The sequence below is a fragment of the Aspergillus melleus genome (genome assembly GCF_016097325.1).
Source record: "Aspergillus melleus strain CBS 546.65 chromosome Unknown contig1, whole genome shotgun sequence".
Taxonomy (NCBI): domain Eukaryota; kingdom Fungi; phylum Ascomycota; class Eurotiomycetes; order Eurotiales; family Aspergillaceae; genus Aspergillus; species Aspergillus melleus.
The window spans coordinates 1,164,633-1,190,143 of NW_025763370.1; the positions used below are offsets into that span (position 1 = coordinate 1,164,633).

The following is a 25,511-nucleotide window of genomic DNA, read 5'->3' on the forward strand; positions in this document are numbered from 1 at the left end:
CGCATGAAACCAAAAGACCCAATTGACCCTACTGACCCTAACTATACTAGTAAAGTGGATTAAACGATCCTAGATCCTAGAACAGCTCCGTAGAAAGTGAAACCCAGACCAAATAACCAGCACGGTATACGGAAGGAAGTATGGCACCGGCGGGGTCGTTGAGAAGTCGGTACCATGGTTCACAAGTTCGCGGATGGCGGGTAGCGGGTAGGCGTAAGTTGTAAGCGTGGGCGGCGCTGCGTAGTTATGGCGGCATGGCGGATAGCGTATAGCGTATAGCGTATGGCGGATGCGAGGAAATTAGTAGGGAACCAGGGAGGGAGAGAAGCGGGGGTGTGGGCAAGAACAGAAAAAATTAGGACAAAAAACTCAAAACGGAAAGACATGAGAAATGACAGAAAACGGAAGGATGAGAATGCCTGCTCGGAGGATACCGACTAGGAACTAGCTCTGCTGGGATCTACTTCCCTGGTACTACCGTAGAGTCGTCGACTCCTCGCAAGGAAGGAAGGAATTCTGAACAGAAATGGGAAAGCGAACTGCTTATCGATGGATAGATCCATGATGGTATCATGTCCAGGTTCCATGCTGTTAGTCTGTCTTTCTGGTCTGTTAGTTTCGAGGCGCATTGAAAGTCGGGATCATGATAGGACGGGACGTGCGTATGGATCAACGAGGAACATGTTCCATACACACTGACATGGATGTCGGTTACTGTTGGGACTTGGGGAACAGGGGGTACTAGATTAAATGCACAGTAACTATAACAATAAAACCATCAGGGTAAATGACTCAAACATGCGGTGAAGGTTTCAAACAATCGGGGTTCCGTAAGCGAAGAATGTCAGGTAGCTATACAATTGCAATACAAGAAATAAATCAAATAGGACAATGAAATCAACAAAAATACTGGAACTGGAACATACAAATATAAAATATAATGAACGCACAAAACAAATAAGTAGTAAATGAAATCCAAGCTCCGTATTGAAATTCGTTGCTCCCATTGCCATCCGAAAGCCCTAAATGAAATCCCAAGATGTGAGACTCTAGTAGTCCAATGCAGATTGTGTCCGCGTGGGCGGGTTAGTTTAAATGCTAGTTTGGGTCACCACAAAAGGAAAAGAAAAAAAAAAAAATAGAATCCGGACAAGAAGCAGAAAAAAAAAGAATAGCAAAGCAAAGAAATTGTGCGAATCAAGCATAACTAGAAAACTGACTCCTTCGATCTTCCTGATTATTGTAATTCCGTCGGATCCGTGTCCGTCAGGCCCTGCGCCAGTATCTGCCGTATGTGAAATGGAAGAAATGAAAAGAAAACCCGTTTAAACCCCGAGGTTGCCCCCTTATGTGTGTGTATCGTCTGATTTTTCACAAGCTTCGTCGATCCGTTGACTCAGCTAGCTTAATGAAACAGGGAATCATGGAAACATGACGTACAAATGCAATAAGACTAGTAAAACAGAAAACCACCCAGTAGAAAAGAAGAATAGAAAAACAGGGGAATATGCTTTGAGAAGAAAATGGGAGAAAGGGGAAGAAAAGGGAAGATAGAACGAAACCAAAAAACCGAACTGATGATGTGCAAAGATATGCTTTCGGCGTCCGAGAACTCGGACTAACCTAAGCTGTGAATGCTTCTTTTTCTGGTGACGTGGGGAGCATCTTCATGCTCATCGATGCGAGTGAGGCCTCCTGGAAGAGTAGTCTGCTGGCCCTTGGCCAGTTCAAGCCGCTCCATCAACTTCCCAATCGTCAAATATTCCTGCGCCCCAAGACCAGCAGGTTGGGCTTCGAAATAATTCATCACCAGTTCCAGGGCCTTCCGGGCCTCATCCTGAGTGGGAGAGCCCGGAGAACTGACAGGAGAAACGGTGGTTGACTTTGAAAACAGCGGTGGGTAAATGGTCTTGGCCCGAATCTCAGGGTTGCTCCGGTTGCGTTTGATCATGTTGGCCGAAGTATCAAGGCCAGGAAGCTTTTTGGGATCGTGGTTGTCCTCCATGGGGGACTCCTGCAAGGTCCCTGGGAATGGTGGCTGGAGGGAAGTCCTGGGAGAGATCTGTTCGCAAGAGTCATCTGGAATCATAGATCCGGGGTCGACAGTGCTAAGGGGACATGTTTGGCTTCGCGGCCTATTAGGAAAACAATCCGCAGAGGGGTTGCGGGACTGGCTAGTGGGAGTGAAAGGACTTTCCGATACCAACGTGGAGGTTGGGCTGGCCACAGTGGTATCAAGCGAGGTGGCGTTCTTGGTTTGTATATGCTGTTGGTAATCGCTTATGAGCTCGGCCAGGGCCTCAGCTTTGATGTGCCCCTGGCTTTGAGTCGGGGACAATGGGGACGGCGTGGTAAACCCAGGGGATGTCGGGGATAGGAGAGTCGGAGACTGGACAGCCGAAGCCAAAGCCGAATTGATGCTGAGACCAGTGGGACTGTCCGAGTCGCTCTTGGTAGTGCTGAAGGAACTCTTGCGAGATTTAGCACCCAGTAGATTATTTTTATGCTTGAATTTCTCCAGCCAGCTAGTGGTCAGGACTTTTTCTTTTCCTTCATTGGCACCACAGTTACTGGCGAAGAAAAGGGCCTTTTCCCTGATCATTTCATCGCTGAGGGAATAGCCATGTCGCTGGTAATTTCTTACCCAATTGGAAAGAGCCTTTTCGATATCAGGGACTCGCCCTTTGGCTCGCTTGATAGGAGATCGACTCCCGTCCTCTGGGTTCAGATATTTTTCTTTCTGACGGAGCACTTTCGAAACAGTGCTTTTGAAAACAAACCACCGAAAGTTAGAAAGAGCTCTCTTACACACAGAGACTTGGATGTCCCAGGAAGGGGAAGTGTGTACTCTACCTTCTTTCCACTCCAAAGAGCGCTATAATGGATCATCAGCCTGAGTCCTCAGAAACCATGGGACGTCGTGATAAGTACAAACATACCTCCAATGTCAGTCTGCTTGGCCGTCTTGTTCTCCTCGTGGTAGAGGCACATGCGTCGACGATCATCATCCGTAAGCGTCCTCCGCGGCGTCGAGCTGCTGGTGGACGCTTTGCGTGGTGGTGGCGGCGGCGGCGGAATGGGTGCAGCCGGTGTCACGGACGGTTGTATCGGGACCGGAGGCAAGCCTGCCTCCGCATATTGGCCGGGAGTGAGCATGCTCGGCCATGTGCTGGATGGCAGCGTCAATGGCAAAGATGCATATGGAGGTGGTATCGACACATCGTAGGCCGAGTCCAAGGGCATCACGCCATATCCAAATCCATGATAATCCAGTGGCGGTGAATGTTGGGAGGGAGAGAACCCGCCCATATCCACCCACGGTGATTGTGCGAAATCACTGTCCTGTCCATGGGAGCTTTCCGTATCCATGGCGACTGTTGGTTGCGGTAGACGGTTGGAGGGTAGCGGAGGAAACAAGAAGATAGAAGAATAAAAATTACCCGGGGGAGTGGTCTGATACTATAACAAGTGGCGGTCTTGCAGCAGCCCTGACACCGAAATGACAGCCAGCGCTAAGCAAACCCGTCCAGAGATCAGGAAGTCAATGGGCGGAATCAGAGGATCAGATATTGGATAGAGGAAAGAAAAAGCAAAGAAAGGAAAATTTTTCAAAGAGACACAGAAAAGAGATGGACAATCTAGAGCCGGATCGAGGGCCGAATATGCATGATCAAGTTTCCAAGGAACCAGATAGTAAGTAATATGCGATTAGTACTTCGTGACTGACGAATAGATCGGGAGTCACCGTCAGTACGTATGCCAAATACCTACCCAGGAAAATAACAAGCGATCTCCCGTGAGGGCAACCAAGAATTCTTTTCAACACCTGTATCCGAGCACCCAACTAGCAATATGTATGCATACAAGAAAACATGCAGGTTCTTTCTTCGCTTTTGTACAATGATGAAGGGGAGGGTTCAGGAGAATGCGGGTAAGGCATGGGACGGAGTTTAAGGTGGGAAAATCAAAGAAATAGAAGAAATTGAAATGGAAAATCCGTTCAAATAAAATAGAAATTTTAAAAAAAAAAGATCAGGTTGGGGCGCAGGCACAGGGACAGGGACGATCCGAGACGCAGCAGCGAGTGGTAGAGAAGTATCAGAGTATGAGAAGTATGGGGTGGACAGGCTGCGATAGATAGATGTTTCTGGGTGGATGAGAGTCCAAGGGCTGCACGCACGAGTAGAAATGATGGATGTAAAGAGTCGTACCTGATTTGATGCTCGACCGACTAAGTCAAATTGACAGGGCCTCTCTTGCCTCTTTCCATCTGTTCTCTCTGGAACGGCAATTCTTATTTCGCCTGTCGAGAAAATAAATGAATTTTTGTTAAAAAGATCAACGAAATAGGGATGAAATTGAAAAAAAAAATCAGATAAATGAAATATGAAATATGAAATAATGAAATAAAAAAATACCTAATGCATCCGTCCATCATGATCAGTCCGGTCGTACTATAGCAGAGGATATTAATTATTATTATTGGATTATGATAATTATAAATCATTATTTTAATTCCCTTTCTTATTGCACGGAAGGACAATTACAGACACGAGTCTTGATAGTGCAGAGGGTAGAAAAAAGCCGGACCTCCGCCCGATGATTGGTCCAAAGCCCCAAAGTAAAAGAAATACCCAAACGGGCAGTCCCCCCCCTCCCTGGCGAAAAATGGTGGGGGATTCCCACGCTGATTGGCCACTTGCTAAATTGGGGGTGCAGGGATCTCCTGTCGGGTCCAAATACCGCTAGTCCGTAAGCGTATGTACGATGCCGTGTCCAGGTCGGGTATCGTATCAAACATGACGAGGTTTCTGTTTTTCTTTCCGTTCCTAGGGGCTAACGCGCTTGGGGAATGGCAGTAAAATTCAGGCCCTAAGAGAGCTTGTTGGCCCGAATGGGGGTGTCAATGGATGTTCTTTCCACCGCGGAAGGTCGGTCTCCAGCTCCAGAGGCCCTGTTCTGTCCTGTTACACCGATGTTGAGCAGAAAGCGCAAATAACATGTTGGGCTCCCAAATTTCATTTACCTACGACAAGCCCTTAGTCCTACCTTACCTACCTAGTATGTACCTCCCTCCCCTGACTATTCTGCCGTAGATACCGATCTACTAGGCACTTATTGCTAAATCCCCTGGGACCATTGGTACCCGATGGGGGAAGGAAAAGGTGGAGTAGCGGTGCCAAAGAGTTTTTAAGTCAACCAAAGGACAAAAAAAAAAGAAGGTTGCGGCCCTATTTAGGCTTTGGCAGCTATTCCATCTTTCTGTCTTTTTGAATTCTTGAATTTTTTCCTTTCCATGTCGTCCAAATAAATTGACAGTTTGCCTCGAGACGGCAATCCTGTAGCACATCATAAGGAGACAGGCGCCAGCGAAGGATCCATAATCAACCCGAAGAGAGGGGATCGACCCAGGATGAAAATCATACGAAGGATACAGTAGTGTAAAACAAGTGTCTTTTTTTTTTCTTCCTTTCCTTTTCTTACCAGAAAAAAAAAAGAAAAGAAATAAATTAAAAAGATTGAGCAACTTCCTGAGCAGGCCAAGATCATACTCATAATCATATATCCTTCACGGACGGGCAGTGGATCGATAAACCGCTGAACCTAAAGGCCCGCATGACATCGCAGATTTCCGACTATGCTGGATTCTGACAATCATTCAAGGTCCAACGGTTTTCCTTCACAACCTTCTTGGGATTCGATGGGTAGGCTTCTTTTCCTCTGGTACCGAACCTCTCATCCCTGTTCTTGCTCACCTCATCTCTTATATGGAGTGGCCACTTTATCCTTGTGACGCCGACAACATGTGAAGAAGGTGGAGAGAAGGTTGAAGAAAATCAAGAAGAGGGGTTGAAAAGAAGATTCAGTACGAGGCCAAAGATACTGGTCATCATCAGGGGATTAATCACCAAGTCCTCGGGGATGGTATATCAGAAGAGAAATAAAAGAAGTAGATCCTTTTAAGAGTCTGGGATGATGAAGCCTCATTTGGCCGATCCCCAACAAGTGGCGGACTTTCGGCTTGTCAACTTCTCACCTTCCACCACTTCCACCGCAAGAAGACCGAAGCTAAAGAGCGAGTAATCCCGTAGGGAAAAAAAAAAGGGTAATGGGCTTTCCTGGAACCTACTAATCAGAAATAAATCAACCAGTGGTAGGCGAGGATGGCCGATCTGCATAGTACTTTGTCACGAGAAAAACGTCAGGAGAGGGCACGGACGAATAGGCGAGCGTAGATTGATTCCAATTTCCTTTTTGTTACATGGAAGGAGCATGGATTATAGGGGAGGCTTGCCCTATCAGAGGCTGCAAAGACAACATGGTTCGGGGCCTGGAGGTGTTGGTTCCTTCGCACTAAGTTAGTCGCGTTGTAGCATGAGGTCGAGGAGCTAGGACCCCACGGTCCACAAAGGGCCCGCAGCGGTCCACTCCGGGCCGGCAACCTAAGCAATGCAAATCCTGGACCAGAATTTGATGGGAATTAGGGAGGGGGGAAGGGGGGAAGAAAGAGATGTGGACTGGGGAAAAAGGTAAAGATAATGCTCATTAACAAAAAGGGGAGCGAAGGAGGATTGAAAGAGGGACAGAAAAAGAAAAGACAAGACAAGAAAGCTAAATAAAATGACTGCAAGATAGAATTCATTGATTGATCGATTAATTTTCTTGCCCTGTTTAAAACCACCTCCGCACCCAAGACATGCAGATATTGATCGGGCATTATTGATCGGGGAGGGCAGGACTTCGGCCGAATCCAGTTTAGCCCCTCTTTGCGCTGCAACTCGGTGCAAACCACAAACCTTGAACCCTGGCAAGGACGGTCTGACTGACTCGGCAGCTCGGGTTTACATGCTGTGGCTGGCAGACACTTACAGTGGCTCTGCCTCGAAGCGGCAGACACCTCGTCGCTGTCGGCGCATCACTGCAGCCCGTGGGCAGTGTAGGCAGTACCTCCAGAAGTAGGCGTGACCTGGAGACCGGGCAGGTACACTGTACGGAGGGTGACGCACATTTAACCAGTTCCCTAATGCATGTACAGCCTTACCGGGGCTTTCAGTCTCAGATGAAAGTCGGTCTCAGATACCTTAAAACCTAAGTAGTTAAGAGTACGGCTCGGGGAGGCGGGAAAACGTGATCAATGCTGCTCCAATCGCCAATGCCGCCCCGCTTGTTCGGATGACCACGAGGGCTGTCAGGTCGAAAAGTTTCCCTATTGTATGCGATACCTGTCCTGTCAGTCGGTTCTGGCCTTCTGGCTGAAGGATCTCGGCTGGAGGACCTTTGAATCTGATCTATCAGAATGCAGCCGTGGTTGACACAATGGACAATGCTGGAAGGAAGAACCGATCGAGATTTTCTCGCTTGTGTCAGAAAATCAACAGATCGAAAAGGGTATTTTCTTCGCACTATTTTTATTATTTTTTTCGGATAAAACAAAGAATAATGAACCGGAGAGAATGGCTGGACTTTCCTCCGTCGAGCGTTGCACAACTAAGGGGGGAGGGGAAGGGGTTGGCGGAATTAGGAAATGAATAATCGACTCGATATGATTATCGCACTGATTTATCTAGCAGAGACCATAGACTTTGACGGCCTTCCAATCGATCAGCCTGAGAGGTTGACAGCCAGTCGCCTAAGGAAAATCGCTACCCCATCTAGGAAAGAGTTGGCATGGGAAAAGCGAGACTACGACCTGAGGTGGGCTGGGAGAACGCCATCGAGTTTTGTGTAAGGAAGTAACGATAGCGTGGTGGGTGGCTTCCCCTTTTTCTTTTTTCTTTTTTTTTCTTTTTGTTTCTGCTCCTGTTTCTTTCTGGATTCTTTTCCAATCCCTCATGACTGGTCCAAAACCAGAGTTTCTCCTGTCAGGAACGAGAGGATGTTACGTACGGAGTAATAATAATGTACGAGGAGGGGAAGACAGGAAAATGTGGAGAAGATTCAAATTGAAATGAGAGTTAGTCAGAACTTACTAAACCCAGATATCTCATGACAGGTTTCGAGTAGATCAATTACACATGGTCAGGGAGAAAAAAAGAAAGGAAAGAACTGGGCAGGAAATGGCCGGAGTGGTGCGACGTCAGACATCGAATTCCCAACCCAAAAAAGGTGGTGTCATGATAGCCTTACCGTTTTACAGCGCCAATAATAGATATCTGTCAGGTACGCAATTCGGTGCAGATTTCCCATACTTCCGTCGGGATTAATATCTCACCTTAGTGCCATACAACATGTACGAGGCAGATACAAGGCAGATACTCGAAGTCGAACCGATGATACTTGACTCCCTCGGTGTATTCCAAGGCATGACCATCACGTCATTCGGTGAGTGCTCGAGCTACATACACCGTACATACGCTTTCAAGAGATATGAGGGATCATGAATGACATCAGAGGGAAAACGCGGTGGATTGAGCAGAGACTACTGTGGAGTGCCAAAGTCCACCGTCGCGGCGGTAGAAATGGCCGAGGACAAAATGAGATCTTAGTGGTGTGGAGATGACCAGATCCCCATGAGTGAAACCGGCATGTTCGGTGTCATGTACGAGGATGCTTCTTGGCCTGTCCCTCTCCAACTTGCAATCCCTAATTGGGTGCTCTTGCGAATTCTTTGTCTGTCCATTGTTACAGCACTCGAACCACTGAAAGCCACGGACGCTAAGTGGATGCATGGAAGGATCCCGCGTTACCCAAGGCAAAAATATCATGAGCCGACTATCGTGGGAAAGGACAGGCTACAGTAAGAACCATAGCCACGATGTTGTGGAAACTGACAAAGTCCCTACAGGACACCCTACACCGTACTTACATCCCACCTCATCGGCAAAGGGAAGGAAGCAGAAGCCATGAGCAAGACCAATGCAGCCTCCACTTTTGTGCTGCACACCGGCATCCGTCAGTCGGTCATCTGACGAGCAGATTTTCACCTTCCTCTCGAATCTTTTTCTTTTCTTTTTCCTTCCTTTTTTCATCCATCGCTTCTCCGCCATTCAGGCTCTCGTGCCTATCACGGGGTCAAGGAATATCGGAACAACATCGCAGCTTTCCCAGTCCTGAGTCTCATACTACCGCTCCCTTCGTCTAACTATAGGTTGTCGCCTTTCTTTCTCCGAGGGCCATTCGCCATTCAGCCTATCCGCCGAGGCTGTGCAAATTATACTTACATTTGCCATCATCCTGCCGTAGGTGTATCAGCAAGTGGACGCCCTGCTCGAACTGATCATCATCCTGTTCCCCACCATGGCGGCTAACCGCCTTTCTTTCGTCTTTGTCTGCCATTCTTTGCTTTTTCTGTCGCTTTCTCTTTGTGGATGACAGAAACGAACGAAAGGCAGACCCAATTCCAGATTCATACCCCTCGGTGCCAAGGTTATGCTCAGCAAAAAAAGGAAAGCCCCGCAGTCGAACGATGGCACATCAACCGTAAATTTCATCGTCCTACGGTGTAGGTATGTATTACTTCGGGAAGTACGGCGTCGCAATCCTAATCATAATGACATTAACTCGCGTGAAACTTCGACCTTGTGCCTGGTTCCTGAAAGCCATGTACTCGAGTGACCAAAAAGCAAACAATCGCACATCAATCGATAGATCACTATCTGGGAACATTGAATTGTGGGAGGATACAATAACCTGATAGAGACAGGCCCTAGTCCTACATCTAATCCTGCTGCTACTACCACTACTACTACAACCCTCCAAGTCAGCACCTCGCAATCAATGATGAACAAACTAAGCAGGCAAGTAATATCGGAGTTACGTGTGTACACTACCTGAGGTAAGGTAGTATCCGTCCCTCGACACTGACGTACGTACCACTGGGGGAGCTTCCGATCCCGCGCAGACCGCTTCTTGTAGCTTACCCGTCGTTGACACCGTACGCAGGGTTCAGGCCTTAGGCCCTACGAAGTAGTTCAGTTATGGCTGACGACGGGGAGGCGACGACGGGAGGGGGTGGGAGAAACCTTCCCTGACGTGCATTATCAATTCGTTTAATCCCTACGAATTCGATTGGTGATTGGTAGGAAAGGTGAGAAAATGGTATTTCTTTAACTCCAACTCTGCACTATGGTTAATTTGATTTGGTTTATTGTTTTTATTGCTCCATGGCGGCTGTCATATTGGTTCTTCTGGGTAATTTCTTTTTATTTTTCTCTTTTGTGTTTTCTGTAGGTGTCAGGATCATCTTGTTCTAGTATGGTTTTATTCTGTCAGCAACAAACAATTACCCTGTAGAGTAAGTGCCGAGTGACAGGGGGTTGGGAGAATGGCGAGACAGTGGGAGAGAGAGGCATGGAATAAATGCTCAAACTCAAAACCCAACCCCATAAGCCCGAGCGAGACAGACAGAAAAGAAAAAATAAAAAGCCAAGGTAGCAACGAATGTAGGTACTAACTAGTTGCGTCCTGGATCGCTCCCCTCCTTTTTCTCCTCCTAGTTACTTCGCCCCCATAAGTAAATACCGTATATTCGGCGCTAAGGCGAATCATAGCCCCCGAAACAGATTAATTCAAGGCATAGGTAGGTAATTCCTCAACCAGGTATTTATTATTTACATTACATAGATTATGTCTTAGTATTGCTCATTCGGTGTCTTGGGTAGAGTAGAGTACTGTAAGCCAAACCACCCCGGACCCTGTCTACACCTGCAGACGCTGCATTAACTTGCAGGATTGGATTTCACTAACTAACAGGACAAGGAACCTGGTCGGTCGGTCGGTCGGTAGCTACCGTATAGGTTCGGAGTGGGAGCTCCGTACGGGAGATGAGGTTGTACGTATGTCGATTCGGATGGCGGGATGGTTGACGAGGTAGTTGAAAGAGATCGGTGAATGGAGCTACCTAGACTAGGGAGTGATAGTTGGTCTATAGTCTATACGGTCCCTGGATGTTAACTGCGTTTTTGAGCTGCTTGCTTTCAGTTTCGACTATACTAGTTTTGATCAACACTTACCTAGGTACCTAGTCTCTCTCTGTATGTGTTTGCTTGTATGTACAATACTTACCAGAAAGTACAGAGCGACATCCATCCATGCATTGGTACATGGCTACAGTACCTACAGACCACACGAGTATGTACCTACACATACACATACACATGGCCAATTCTGTATAACTGTACTGTACGTACAAACAATCTGTCAGGTTCAGTTTCTGCATGAATCGAGTCCGATCGTACCAGACAGAATGCTTATTACCCCTCGGTTCAATATGGGGAACATTAGATTACTTAGGCCAACCGTCCGTGCAAGGCCAAGTTTTGGCATATTAAAACCGAGTCGTGGCCAATTGCCCGTGCGCAAGGGCTAATTATAGTCAGGCCGGGCTAGAGTCGACTACAGTAAACTAAGGTAAACTACATACAGTACTTACGGAGGACGGAGAACATGGCATGGCATGCAATGGCATGGCACTATTAAGGGATAAGTCCTACAAGAGCTTGGGGGTGCTCCATTAGTAGCTCACTACCGTCTGTGGACAACTCCTTTGGGGGTCGTGACTGTCAGGTGATCATTTACTCGGGAGTGGCTTCAGTCAGCCATGCTGAGAGCTCTCTTTCTCTCTCTGTCTGTCTCTCTCTCTCTTCCTTCATCGCCTGGGAACGGTGCACGTCCGTCCTCGTGTCTCAGTCAGCTCTCTTCGCATCATCCTGGGCCAAAGTCAAAATGAAGAAAAGGATCGAGACGAAACAAATGGTACTTTTTTTTTAAATCATCAACTGCAATCTAAGGCCTATGCGTCTACCGATCCTTAGCAGTCCGAGAACAGGGGGGAATCTAGAACCTCAAGGTCGGAAACCTCGGAATAGAAAAGCGGATCAGAGCAAATAGTCGCTTCCAAACAGGAAAAAAAAAAGATGAACATGAAAATTTCGGCAGAACTACTGTAGGTACTGCTGAACCAAGAAAACCCTATTCCAGATTTTCCGACTTTCAACCTACTGTCGAGCTATCATCCTCCCTTTCTGGCACCCCTGCTCTTACTCAAACAAGATAAATGGACTGTGCATCACGGACAGTAGCAGTTGCAAAGCAATACACACTAGACCCATGATTCAGTACAATCTCCTCTCAAACGAGTGATCCTGCAAACCGGGCAGCAGGTGGCATAGTTGCTGCCCGTGCGCGAACCGTCTCCACCGCCAATCAAACTCTCTATGGCAGCTTCGCGGAAAAGAGTTGTCACAAGGGCTGGGCCTTTTGGACATGGATAATGAGCGAAAGAGCACCACCTAACACAAATCATCCATCCTCTTGAACGCGATTCGCCACATTCGTCTCCGCTCTTACGCGGTCATAAGGCACAGAATCGATGTTAATCGTTTACCGCTTGATAATCGTCACTGTAATCACGCCAGTTAGCTCCGTTAAACGGTCAGGGGGTTATTGTGGATCAAAGCGAGAGCGTACCAATATCCTCGTCTGCGAGCTCGTGCGTGAGACCAACACGCTGCGGCTGATGCTTAACAGAGCGTCCATATACAATAGCCTGCTTGAACTGGTCCTTGATCGTCCGGTGAATGGCATTACACTGGTTCGGGATTAGCAAAGACACGGCCAACATAAAATAATGAACAATGGGAGGAGGGCCATACGAAATCTTCGACCGTGGATGCGCCTGCCTTAAGCACAACGGGAGCAGTGTAATCGGGGGCCTTGCCCTTGGGTTTGGTGTAAATTCGGCGGAGGTTGAGCTTCTCCCACATGGTCTCCAGTAATTCGTCGATGTTCCAGCCATGTTCGGAACTGATGGGGCAGGCGTTGGGAATCCGATACAGCAAGTCCAGTTCTTGAATCGAGATAGAATCAATCTTGTTGAGGGCATAGATAACGGGGATATAGGCTCGACTCTTGGCTTCGAGAACATCGATGATATCGTCGACCGTCGCGTCGCATCGGATGGAAATATCCGCCGAAGAGATCTTGTATTCGTTCATGACGGCTTTGATTTCCTGTTCGACAAGTGATTAGCCAGGAACACTCGCGAAGCATGGACATAGCAGAACCGTACATCATTGTCAATGTGTGTCAAGGGAACGGTGCTGGTAACCGCAATACCACCCTTGTCCTTCTTCTTGAAGAGAATGTTGGGGGGCTGCTTGTTGATTCGAATACCGAAGCCCTCCAATTCGTTTTCGATAACCTTCTTGTCGACCAGCGGCTTGTTGACATCCAAAACAATGAAGATAAGATGGCAAGTCTTGGCCACGGCAATAACCTGCCGACCACGACCCTTACCATCTTTGGCACCCTGAATGATACCAGGAAGATCAAGAATCTGGATCTTAGCACCGTTGTACATGACCTGTCCAGGTACCGTCGTCAAGGTTGTGAACTCATATGCGGCAGCTATTGTGAGCCAATGTCAGTACTGATCCCCGTTTTCGCTCGATTCATTTGAATGCAAGAAACTTACCTTCTGAGTGCTGGCCTGTCAATTTGCTCATCAAGGTACTCTTTCCGACTGAAGGAAAACCGATGAACCCACTGTGCAAAGGTTAGATCGCGCATTTCAATGAGATCCCTTTCAAAGTATAGAACATACACACTAGCAACACCAGTACGGGCAACATCGAAACCAGCTAAAGAATCTGCATTAACAGATTTTCGTCATTCCAATCGAATGCAGTACTTACCACCACCGCCTCCACCACCACCAGACGGGGTCAAGAGCTCTCTCTTTAGCTTCGCAAGCTTAGCCTTCAACTGTCCTGCAGCGCATTGTCAACCTCCGATTCAGATCGCGGTCGTTTTGTTGTTGTTCTGCCTACCCAAGTGGAAGGATGTGTTTTTGTTTTTTTGAGTCCGAGCCATCTGAAGAAGCGGATTAACGTCGTGAACCCTATAACGTCACAGGTACAATTGCTGCGCGGTATTTGAAACGAACCTCGTCCTCGATTTGTTTGATCTACATTGATACATGGTCCATTAGCATGATTCTGGTGACTATCCAGAGGCTAGAAGCTTGCGACATGAGCGAACCAACCTTCTCAACTGTGGTCGACATATTGGCGGTTGTTACGAGTTTTACCCCTCGTACAGGCACAGATATTTAGATCCAAAGAAAAAGAAAAAGAGATAGGGAGAAATGGAACAGTCTAGGTATATATGCGGGTTCCCAGGTCCTGTGGGATATGAATTATGTCACACGTTCTCTCCTGCCGTGGTGGTTAACCAGAAATGCAGACTTCGCAAGTTTCGCAGACAATCTTTGAAATTGTGGCCGCCACTTCATTCGCCGCTTAGTCGGGCGGAATGATCACATGGTGGGGCCTCGTCGCCTCAGGCATAATTAAGGCATCCCCGCTTATCGACGGGCGGCGGGTTTCTTGCCGGTCATGCTTTCCTTCAGTGCCCTTCTTACGTCGAGGCATTGCTTCCAATCAATTGCGAAACATTCAATCTCTTGGACATTACTATCGCGCTAACCGACTATATTCTTTTCCATCCATGTCTATCGCGCTCGCGGATTGACCAATCTATCACTATCGCCCAAGAAACAACTCCCCCACTCTCTCTCTCTCAGAAGCACATACATCTTCTCGCCTGGATCGTTGAAACGCAAAGTAGGAGGAAAATCGTGGAAGATGCCCTTCCTCAAATCCACGGACCCACCCGACAATGCATTCGAGCAATTGGTGCGCGATCTCAGCGAAACCCTAGGCTCAAGCTCGGGCCTCGACTCCGCGGATGTCGACCCTCTGGACATCCAGCGTCTCATGGCATGCTACACCTCGAACCCAGAGGAATGGCAGGATTTTGCCCTAGGTGATTCTAGTAGAACATACACCAGGAATCTCATCGATGAAGGAAATGGCAAAAGCAATCTTGTGAGTCCTGCATTTTGATATGATATAAATTTCCAACCATGTATAGCATAGATCATATGCAGGAACACTTAAATCTCCGAAGGAAAATCAAACAGACCCTAAAATGAACCACTCCAGGCTAACCATTCATCATCCATCTAGCTGATACTAGTTTGGAGTCCTGGCAAAGGTAGTCTGATTCACGACCACGCAGATGCTCACTGCGTCATGAAGGTACGTAGATCTATGCATGCATGCCACAACCTGTTAGTTCAAGACTCACCATAGCCTGACATACGGTATAGATTCTCAAAGGCTCCGTCCAAGAAACCCTCTACTCCTGGCCCGACCAGAACAAGATCAAACACGGGGAGACCTCGCCTCCGCAGATCAAGAAGGTGACAACATACAACGAGAACGAGGTGACATACATGTCTGACAAGGTTTGAATCCCTCCACCGCGTAAATCAAACAAGTCACACACCCAATCTGATCATACTGAATGAAAACCAGCTGGGTCTTCACAAAATCTCAAATCCCGATCCCCACAATTTCGCCGTTTCGTTGCATCGTACGTATCAACCCCATCTCACGCATGGTCTTCACCTTGATCGGACTGGTCTATCTCACCACCTTTTTCAGATCATATTTAGTCAACTCGGCATTAGAAACCAGTCCACTAATTTACATCATATAGTCTACACGCCCCCCAACGCCGCAACCCGCGGGTTCTCCATCTTCAACGCCGAAACCGGCAAGGCCATACACATCAAACAGTCGCATTTCTACTCCGTTCGAGGTCGACGGTGTTCGAATCCCGCGTCCTGAGTTTTGTGGTACAGTTTTTCTTTTCTTGCTCTCTTGGAGGAATTCATGCAATCAGCGTTGTGGACATTGACTTGTTGCGCGGTCGTTAGGTTCTCTCTCCTCTCCCTCTCTCTCTTCTTTTTCTTTTAGGTGTATTGGCGTTTTTCTTCCTTGGGAGGTTGCGTATGTGCGTTCATTATCTTATTTTTATGAAGATCCACGATGGAATGATGAAAAAGGGACGTATCCTTACATTGGGGCTGCTTGGGAACGGATAGACGGATAGATAATTAGATAGATCAATCAAAAGATAGAAATGGCATGAAAATGAACCCCCTACCTTAGCTACTACATACCTAAAGATTCTCAGTTAGATAGATGGAGGTCTAAAAATGTAAAAGAATTATCTAGCTTATATAGTCTATAAGGCCAATACACCCTAATAAAAATCTACTTCACGACACAAAAAGCATTGAATAGAGGAGAGGTAGTCCATAAAATGAATAGCCATTTGCTCCTGATGCATGTATGGACAGAGATATATTCTATCCACGAGAGAATAATGCTATGCATAATGTACATACAACAAAAAGGTGACAATGACGTCAGACATGTGCTAGCGAGGACGGTTGGGGACAAAATTAAACTGAGACACACTGGAGAGCAGGGCAAGCGCATGCGAAAAATAGAAGGAAGCATGACAAAAATAATAGAATAGTGAAGAGAAAACAACAAAACGTGCCAGAAACAGACGTGAGACATGGAGCAAATTGAAAGAAATTGGAATGAAGAAAGCGAGAGAGGACAATAGAGAGAAGAAGAGAGGAAGGAGGGAAAGAAACCCAGTTCATCAGACTCAAACTATATTCCAATCAATCCGGAGGTAAATCTTCTGCTGCGGCTGCAATCCTTTCAATGAGTAGATCTGGGTTCTCTAGAACCTCTGATTGACGCCGTTGCAGCTCTTCGAGGCGTGTCAACGGATTCTGTTAAAGTCCAGTATAAGTATGCCGCTCGAAGGAGATGCAAAAACACATCAACCGTGACACCCACCCAGTCCTCCTGGCTCGGCACTCCTTCGGCAACGGGTAGTTGGCCCGTGGTGAATTCCTCTTCTTCCGATGTGCTGAAGATGTGTGACGACCTTCTCCTGATGGGCATTGGCGTGACTGGCAGACTGGGACGCTCAATTTCGCTGGGGAAATGAGTCAACCGTGTGTCTGAGCCTGGTTCCGGTATTGTTTGCCCTGAGGATCCATGTCCAGAACTGGATGTACCCGATATCACCTGAACCCTGGCCTTCCGAGGCTTCTGGATCGATTGGATATACCGTTGAATCTCCGGGACGTCGTCCCATGCGTTGGACCTGGTATAGTTTTCCCATGACTCCGGAGGCTCGCTGTAAGTCCAGGTAAAAGCTGATTCCAGAGATCGCGACATCGAGTCTTCTTTGGAGAACTCTGTGGAGATCCTTGTGCTGCTATGGCTCGGAAGAGAAAGAGTACTTTGATCATCGTCCACAAACACCCGAGTGGGCTTGGGCATGTGACTCTCCCAGGGGAATATTTGCGTGAGCTTTTCAGGCTCAGGTTTGGTTTCCGGCACATCATAGTACATGTTTTTGGGGGCTTCCGGATATGAGACAGGCGGTTGGAACAGCTGGTTATCCTCTGACATGGTGTATGTCTTCAGTTCCAAAGCAATAGCTTCGGGCTTGCTGTTCAAAGGTGGAGGCTCACTATTCTCTGTAAGTCTGCATCCAAAAACAGCAATTCGGTTATTTCAACTTACTGAGGTGCGTCCCATTCTGCCTTGGGGGCTTCAAAAGTCGGGGTTTCAGGCCTAGGCGAGGATCGCTCTACCGGATGCTCTTCCTCTCCATAAGGACCTTCCTGTGGTTGGCCACTGGCTTGAGTCTCAATAGCACCTGAAGATGGCGGGTACGACGTCAGTGGGCCGACGTCTGATTGGACCCAGGATCGCTGCTCTATATGCGTGACAGACGGAGCCCCATGCGGTTGCGGTTCTATGTAAGCCGATATGTGCTCTTCCCCCCGTACATACTGTGGAACAGCACTGAAAAAGGGTGCTTGCACGTTTCGGGTAATATGTGACTGAGGTTCTTCTGTTCGTGGCTGGGGGATGTCGACAGGCGGCTCTATAGAGATGGGACCATGATGTTCGCCATGTTCAGCTTCATGTGGCGTGGAATCATCTCCACTCGATATTTGCTGCGGCGCCGGCGTTGGTGCCCAGGCTGGTTCTGATGGTATCACGCGCCGTTTTTCGGCCGGTAATCCTTCAGAGCTCGGAAGACTTTGGTCTGACGGAATGTGCGGAAGAGCTGTCGACGAAGATGGCTCCACAGGCAGGTCTGGTTGATGAGTTGCAATATCAGATTGCAGAGGAGTAGGCTCGCCCTCTGGCTGATCAGTGTTCTCCGGGACATGTTTGGGGATGTATTCCGGGACACTCGCAGCTCTCGCGACAGGACGGTAATGCCGATCGTAAATCGCCCACCACCTGCCCAGTAACTGGTTATAAGGCGAATCAGCCGGAGCCACCTGCCTCGACATGTTCCAAGGCTTCCGGGATCCGATAAAATGAATCAAGTTAATTGTACTCTGAAAATGTTTGTAGGCCGGTATGTACTGATAGTTTGCGCTGGGTGTGCAGTTATAGGTGAAACTGAGTCGATGCCAGTCCTTGAAATGCAAGTTCAGCAAGCCCTGATCCGCGCCATCAAAACTGATGCCTCGTTCTGCGAGCGCCTGCAGGGCGAAATAATCCTCCAGGTTGGGTCGCAGCACCATCAGCCCGCTGTTAAAGCAATCCGGCCAGCCGACATCCGGGACAGCGGCGAAATCCACCTCGAGATCGAGCAGCTCGTCGGGGGCTCGGAGCGCCACAACATCACAATCAATATATACAATGCGCCGGAACTGCGTTTGTCGCCAGAGCTCGATCTTAGTAAACGTGGCTATCAGGTCCGGACGCTCCATCAGCCAGAGGTTCGCCGGGGTGCTGTTCGTCATCGGGTGAACGGGGATAAGTTCATCGTATATCGTCTATGAGAGCTCTCATTAGGGCATTGCGCGTGAAACCCAGCCTCAAAGCATTGAAAGATCCTACCCGAAGCTCCTGAATGGTAGCCGGCTGTAAGGTGTCCGGCGTGTAGAGGACCACTAGTTTCGCGTTTGTTCCATTGTCGCGCAAGGAGTGAGCGAGGACCACGGCTCCTAGAGAGAGCACAGGAGCAATTTAGAACGTGTTTGGGAATCAAAAACAGCTACCGGGGATGCCAATTGTTTACCAGGGAGATAATGATCGCTCAATAGAAGCTATGGGCGCGGTCAGCATTGACTGCGACACTCGAAAGACCAAAACCAACACGTACAGTGCAGTAAGCTACACTCCCTTCGGAGCTCATGGTGGCGATGTTAACACCGCAAACAATTCACACAATTACTGCGACAAGAGAGGGGAGAATCTATAAATAATTAAGGAGTAAAATAGGAAAGAGGGAGAAAAGACAGTGAAAGGCAAGACAGGAGAAATTGAGGTGCGGTCGGAGCTTTTGTTATGATTGCCCCCCCTCCTTGCGCCGTCTAGAAACTAGAAAGTGACGTTTAGGGCCGACCCCGCATAAGCTCCAGCAGTGGCTGACGGATCTCGTACAACGGATCGAGTGAGGTCTTCCACCGGAGCTGCATTCCGGTGATAGAGCTGTCCGGAGAATTTACAAACACGTTTTCTAAGCCATTGGGGATGGAGCAAGTCAGAGGAAAACCAAAGGGAAGGAACCCCAGGGAAGGGAGAAGAAAGAAAAAAGGTGAAGCTACAGCGGGAGGCAAATATTGGATAAAAAGGGGATGGTGCGACACCGTTGGGGAGGAGAAGGAGAAGATGAGGGGAAGAAAGAGAAAGGAAAAGGAAGAGGAGGCGAAGGGGCGACAGGACGAGGCCCCGTGCGCTGCGCATCCCGTGAGGGCGGCCGCTTCTCCCCCTCGGTCAAGTACGCTGGACGCTGCTCTCGCCGTGTCTCGACCCCCCGACGACCGGCGCTTGCTCTGGCACCCCCTTCCAACCTCCTTTTTCTCGATCTCAGGGGAAGTGACACGAAAATTAGCATCAGAGTCCGATTCAGAACTTAATATTACACAAGAACGCTCAAGACCATTTATGCAACCTTCTGCACAGCGGGTGGTTGACAGAGTCACAACATACAAATCTCTTCTCCAACCAAAAATCATGGTGACACCGGGACACAGCTGAATATAAGAAAGACAACCAAGCGAGCCGAAGCAACTTAGAATCAGTTCACTTTCGAACGGTCACAGCAGCGCCCGGATAGCATCTTTGGATGGCAGCCCCGAGATCCTCTTTCTCGCCCTGGACAGCCCACTGGACCGCCTTCTCCAGGGCGGCGCAACTCTCTTTCTCCAAAGGCGTGAAATGACCGGATCGAGGAAGCTCGACAACCTGACTGTTCGGAACAAGATAATCGGAGATTCCGACCAGACACAATTGCGGATCAAGCGCCAGATCGGCCTTGCCCCACACAAAGGTCGAGCTAGCTTTCAGGGCGCCCTTCGGACCTTCGTTGAACAGTCCCGCGCCGGAACTGACTCGTCTATGCTTACCATGCTGGATGTTGTGCAGCTCAGCGATGGTCTCGGCAGACTTCTGCCAGCGTGCGAAGGCGGTGTTGTCCCGGTAGTAGGATGCCATGTGCATGAAATTCGAAAGCGTGCGTTCCTTGGAGATCGAAGAAGGGTATCCTTGACCGCCGGCAGTCTGAGTCTTGAGTTCCTCGGTAGATGGGCCCATTGTACTCGCCATGCATTCCGCAGCGTCCACAGGAGTATACTTGTCCGTCCCGTACGATTTCCTGTGAGTTAACTTGAGGAAAGAGTGGTTTCCGCCTGTGCCAAGATACTGAACGAAAGAAACGGGCATCTTCATGGCAAAGATGTATCCCGAAAGACCCACTTGCCGAATCACAGGTTTCAGGGCTTCCAAAGCCTTGAGAATCGTTGCGCGAGACTGAATAGGGGAGCGTAGAGAGGTCTTGAGCATCATGAGGGACGAAGAAAGTAGCCGACGGATATTAGACACAACGAGACGGGTCTGGCGATTTGGTCAGTCTTGATACATCAGTATCTGCACAGGTGAGCTTACCAGTGGGCCATTGCTAAGGATAAATCGATCGGCCAACTCAGGAGCTTCGGACGCAAGACGCATGGAAAGAACACAGCCCCAATCATGTCCCACGATGATGGTTCGCTTCTTGTTGGCCTCCGTTTCTCCATCGACGCCGTACTTCGACCTGACGGCCAAGATAAACCCGGTCAAGTTCTCGAGCACATCGGTAGCCGTGTATTCATCCAAGCCGTCACTGCCACCATAGCCAGGCAAATCCACGGCAACGACCGTCGCTGACTGCTGAACGGCAGGGGAACTCAGGAGATTGCGCCAAATCGCCCAGCTATCGGGAAAACCGTGGATGAAGATAACCAATGGCTTGTTGTCCGCCGTGGTCTCGGGAAGGTCATTGCAGACGTAGTGGAACTTGAACCCGTTACGTAAGGTAATTATCTGATGGTGCAAGCCGGACACGGTCTTCGAAAGGTTCCAGAGACGATCGCGAGCTGCAATTGGGTAAGGAAGTCAGTTTGACCAGAAGCGACCACAGCATTATCACATGCGCAAGGGGAGCAGTGGTTGCAACGTACCCAGTTGCAACTCCAAGATCTCCTTTTCGTCGGGTTGTTTGAAGAAATATCCCTTTATCACCGCGGTGAATCCGTAGGCAAGCAAAGTATAAAGCCCATAGGCGAAAAACACGGCCTGTTTCAGACCATTGAGGAGTGGGTTGGCCATGGGTGGCAGCAATAGGGGAGAGACCCTGCTTCAAAAGGATGAAATTTCCAGGCCGTGATCTGATACCGACGGGGAGGAGAGAATATCAAACACACGAGAAAGAAAAAGAGAGACACAGTGAGAGACACAGTCCGCCACCTCGGCAGGTTACGTCTTAGGTATTTATAGGTGAATGCTCCATCTGCCCACGGTGCTACTCGGAATTAGTGCAACCGTTTAGATTTGAAGCGGGCGCCGTGGGTTAAGCTCCGCTGCCGAGCGGCCATTGGCTTCTCTGCCCGCCCCGTGAGCCCAGCCATGTGAATGACGGAGTTGAGTGCCTCATCCTTCAGGCGTAGAGCACGTGCCATCTCGCCATCCCCGTTTGACTTCGGTCCGGTCCCAATTCGGTATCCAGCGGAGTTCTCATGCGCTCATCGAGATAAGATACTTGTCGATCCTGCTGTTCTTCGGAAACCCCCACTGTGATTATACTATTCGGATAATATCACCGTTGGGTTTTCGATGCTACTTCATAATGTCTTGTGTGATGGATACAATCAAATTTACACCTGCATATCAAACAGCATGCCACTTCAAGCATATGCATGAGAATACGTACAATATCCGCAAGTCAGCGTGCATCTCCGGCTGTTGTTGTCGCAACAACAAAGAATTGTACTTCTTCCGCATGTTACACACAATGCTGCCACACAAATGCTGAATCGCATTGTTATATAGCCAGATCTCAGAAGATAAAATAAACCGAAAAATAAAACTAGAATAAGCAGAACTCCATACACCATAAATGCAGCCAGACAATGCAAACCCCAATCCGCTAAAAACGATGCTTGCGGGTATCGACTCGGAGCGCGCATAATGCATAGATCACACAATCATGTCCTGATGGAACCATCGCACGTAAGTTCGTGTCACATATACAGTCAAGAGAAGATTCAACAGAAACCAGTCTCTCGGGCCAGAGATTCAAAGAGCAAATCCCAAGTTTTCTCGGTTATCGTCAACAAGTCGTCCATATCTGTCAAACTAGATTAGAAAGACCGCTTAGCTTTTCGCGACAAATATTCACTCACTCTAGTAACAACCTGAAGAGCCACACCTCCATGTCTTCGTTGCGCAAGGCACTTTGGGCCCAATCACGGCTCTGCTGGGCAATCCGTGGAGCTGCAGTCTTGCCTTCTTCTTCGGCAGTAAAGTATCGCATAGTCTCCAGATATTCATCGCCCGTCAAGCCTAGAGGGACGTAATGTACCCATGGCTTGACCCATTCGTCGTGCCATTCGCGGAAAACGGACACCTTACAGACCAAGCTCTTGCTTTGCAAGAAGGCATAGTACCGACCGCTGAAGGCGTTGCCGTCAATGTCCACCAGATACTTGTAGGCCCAAGCATCCTGTTGCTCAGCTGGTTCGGCAAGTCGAAAGTATTCTCTTTGAGCGGCGCAGTCAACGGAATCACACTGTCCGATGGAAGTAAATGCAACGTCGAATAGATCACGGTAGGCATTGCGATCCACTTCGTTTGACTCCCAGCGACCGGCCTCATTCTTTCTGAGTACCTTCGCTTTGTTCAGGGCATTGATATGACCGACAAATAGCTGTCGATGGTGTCGTCGCCAGCCGCCACCTCGAGAAAACCCGCCTGTCGTTGACCCTCTCCAGTACAATTGATTCTGTTTTTCTTCCCAGTCCATGTCGCGCGCTTCGATGTAAGGCACGTTGTTAGCCCAGTACCACGGGCTAGGATAAAGAATGTCTTGAAAGCTCGAGATCTTGCTCTGCGAGAAAACGGGGAAGAGATCGCGGACAACGTCAAAGGCATTTGCGCGCTCCAAAAACCCAAACTTGTTCCGGAGAGACGGTGAGGTGCATACGTCGGAGAAAGCGGTGGTATTGTAGATATAACCAAGCTCGCCAAGCGCATAAGCATCAACGACGTCGGGTGCATTTTCATCGAGCGAGCGAGCGGGACTATCCACCGGACAAGAAGCACGAGAGCTGGTCCAAGTAGGTTGATGAGCGAAGCGATTGAATCGAGTCGTGCGGACTTCGTCAATCCGATCGCCCTTGTTCAGCTCGGCCGGTTTAGCTGACCACGCATTGACCGGCTTTTGATTCTGAAAAGCGCTCGGAATAGCATGGTCCTTGGCGATACTGACCAGCCTCTGCAGATCTTCGCTGGGAAGGATAACTCGCGGCTCATCGTGCGCATTGAACACCAAGTCCATGTCGGGCAGATGCTTGACAAAACTCTTCATCATGCCCGCGGTGGCATCTCTCTGCCATTTTTGCTCCTCGGTGCCACCCTCGACCAGAGTGACTTTTCCATCTCGGATAAGGACACCCAGCATAGAATTGTCGAACCCAAGAGCCTCGTGCGCGCGTTCGCGAATTTTCCTCGGCTCCAGAGCCCAGAATGGCAAGAGGGAATGATAGATCGTGTCGTACTCGTCAATAAGTTGGACGCCCCTTGCTTTAGCAAACTGGAACCACTTGTCGAAGTGCGGCGGGGGGTTCATGCCATAACGACGACGGTACTCAATTACGGCCTCATTCAAAGTTTTAGACTGGCGTGATCGGAGCTGGTCGAATTGCTGATCGGCATTGGAAATCAGGCCAGACATCGGGTGTTCAGTTTCAGGGATGTCTGGGCCATGGCTCTCGAAATGTCGGGTGGGCCCTGGAGGGGATGAAAGAGGGGCAGAGGAATGCGGAGGAGGAGAATAAGGAGGAGGTAAAGGAGAAGTGCTCAAGGAATATGAAGATCCATGTCCTCGAAGTAGAACCACCGAAAGGCATGCCAGAACGGCAATTACCAACAAGGCCACCAGGCGTTGAAGTCGCATCCTGCCATCGAAAAGTATCTATCCATGTATGAAGATGAACAATCAATCCTGTGGAGATAACCAACTAGAGATAAGGACGAGAAGGAGAGGAGACAAGGAAGGGAGGAAGAAGGCGCTGACTGTGCAAGAGTGAGCCTGAAGTTGATGGGTGTAGATACCTGGACACCTGAATCAACAAACAGATGCCAAGACCGGCGCCCTAACAACCGGCTTACGACGTCTCCACTTTCGACTTGATCTGGACTCTCAGATCTCGAAAATCTGAATCTGATGTCATTCATATAGTAGTACTACCCATTTCCATGTACGATAACTACTGATCTATCAATGGTCTCCCTCCGCATGCCACCGCTGTCCAGGTATCTGTCCCCCATCCACCAATATATCCGTCCCCGTTATAAATGAAGCATCCTGACTTGCAAAAAACCCAATAACCCCGGCGACGAGCTCCCGATGCTTCAATTTGCGCCAGGGTAGATTCCTGTAGATTGCCTTGCATTGCTCGCTCCGACATCGCTGTTAAGATAACGCCCGGACTGACCGAATTGATGCGGGCTCCTCTCTGGCCCCATTCGTAGCACGCAGCCTGTACACGGAGGATGTTGCCCCGTTTCGATATCCCATACGCGGACATCGTGTCGCTCGAGCTCAAGTCAAGCTCTGCGTGCTGAAGAAGCTGGTCTCTCGGTGCTTTGGCCAGGTGTTGCTCCAAGGCGGAGGACAGCGTGTTGTTTTGAGCTGCCATGCTTGTGATACAGATCATGCTGGTACCAGGAGAAGCTACCATGAGGAAAGAATCAATCACATTGGCGCTTCCGATCAGGTTGATCTTGTATATCTGGGAAGTAGTGTTATTCACCGGAGACACTCCAGCCGTGTAGACGATGACTTCGATACTTCCACGGCTAAAGGCGTGTTGCGCAAATTTCAGCACCGCGTCGGCGTCGCTGATGTCTAGAATATGGCCTTCTGGCGAGAAGGCTTTCTAAGGCCGAAACTAACTGTGTCTTTGAGAAGTCCGCAAGGAGCACTAGTCTGCTATCTCCGAGGCGACGCGCAATGTCAATACCCATGTCGCCCGACCCGATAATGACGAGCACGGGGCGGCTTGTGAGCAGAGTTGGGAACATAGCCGAGGTCATTGAAGTCATTTTCTTTTTATAGATATT

General features: G+C 48.9%; 7 protein-coding genes across 7 annotated transcripts; 1 reads left to right on the forward strand and 6 right to left on the reverse strand.

Moving 5' to 3' along the window:
* Positions 1-1,618: 1,618 nt before the first annotated feature.
* Positions 1,619-3,369, reverse strand: LDX57_000457 (uncharacterized protein; the record flags this gene model as incomplete). Its single annotated transcript, XM_046082104.1, has 3 exons — positions 1,619-2,765; positions 2,854-2,875; positions 2,940-3,369. 3 exons carry the CDS (start codon positions 3,367-3,369, stop codon positions 1,619-1,621), a joined length of 1,599 nt encoding a protein of 532 aa, XP_045938061.1.
* Positions 3,370-12,524: 9,155 nt separating this feature from the next.
* On the reverse strand, positions 12,525-14,005 carry RBG1 (GTP-binding protein RBG1; the record flags this gene model as incomplete). The annotated part of the gene is made up of 8 exons (XM_046082105.1): positions 12,525-12,950; positions 13,010-13,347; positions 13,415-13,485; positions 13,544-13,580; positions 13,635-13,709; positions 13,770-13,812; positions 13,886-13,906; positions 13,985-14,005. 8 exons carry the CDS (start codon positions 14,003-14,005, stop codon positions 12,525-12,527), a joined length of 1,032 nt encoding a protein of 343 aa, XP_045938062.1.
* Positions 14,006-14,585: 580 nt separating this feature from the next.
* CDO1 (putative cysteine dioxygenase Cdo1) lies at positions 14,586-15,635 on the forward strand (the record flags this gene model as incomplete). Its single annotated transcript, XM_046082106.1, has 5 exons — positions 14,586-14,828; positions 14,970-15,041; positions 15,113-15,250; positions 15,321-15,378; positions 15,505-15,635. The coding sequence occupies 5 exons, from the start codon at positions 14,586-14,588 to the stop codon at positions 15,633-15,635; spliced, it is 642 nt and encodes a 213-aa protein (XP_045938063.1).
* Positions 15,636-16,526: 891 nt separating this feature from the next.
* Positions 16,527-19,044, reverse strand: GLG2 (glycogenin; the record flags this gene model as incomplete). The annotated part of the gene is made up of 5 exons (XM_046082107.1): positions 16,527-17,352; positions 17,406-18,682; positions 18,747-18,853; positions 18,928-18,955; positions 19,012-19,044. 5 exons carry the CDS (start codon positions 19,042-19,044, stop codon positions 16,527-16,529), a joined length of 2,271 nt encoding a protein of 756 aa, XP_045938064.1.
* Positions 19,045-19,934: 890 nt separating this feature from the next.
* Positions 19,935-21,497, reverse strand: LDX57_000461 (alpha/beta fold hydrolase; the record flags this gene model as incomplete). The annotated part of the gene is made up of 3 exons (XM_046082108.1): positions 19,935-20,744; positions 20,796-21,265; positions 21,350-21,497. The coding sequence occupies 3 exons, from the start codon at positions 21,495-21,497 to the stop codon at positions 19,935-19,937; spliced, it is 1,428 nt and encodes a 475-aa protein (XP_045938065.1).
* A 184-nt stretch (positions 21,498-21,681) lies between these two features.
* LDX57_000462 (putative capsule-associated protein CAP1) lies at positions 21,682-24,455 on the reverse strand. The gene is made up of 2 exons (XM_046082109.1): positions 22,571-24,455; positions 21,682-22,515 (listed from the first exon to the last, which is right to left on the reverse strand). The coding sequence occupies exons 1-2, from the start codon at positions 24,340-24,342 to the stop codon at positions 22,464-22,466; spliced, it is 1,824 nt and encodes a 607-aa protein (XP_045938066.1). The 5' UTR covers positions 24,343-24,455; the 3' UTR covers positions 21,682-22,463.
* Positions 24,456-24,655: 200 nt separating this feature from the next.
* Positions 24,656-25,472, reverse strand: LDX57_000463 (uncharacterized protein; the record flags this gene model as incomplete). Its single annotated transcript, XM_046082110.1, has 2 exons — positions 24,656-25,247; positions 25,345-25,472. 2 exons carry the CDS (start codon positions 25,470-25,472, stop codon positions 24,656-24,658), a joined length of 720 nt encoding a protein of 239 aa, XP_045938067.1.
* Between the last annotated feature and the right edge of the window lie 39 nt (positions 25,473-25,511).

Excerpts from the sequence above, each read along its gene's own strand:
- LDX57_000462 (XM_046082109.1), bottom strand. The coding sequence starts at position 24,342 with ATGCGACTTCAACGCCTGGTGGCCTTGTTGGTAATTGCCGTTCTGGCA. Across the intron at positions 22,516-22,570 it reads CTCTTCAGGTTGTTACTAGA|ATATGGACGACTTGTTGACG; the intron begins GTGAGTGAATAT and ends CTAGTTTGACAG.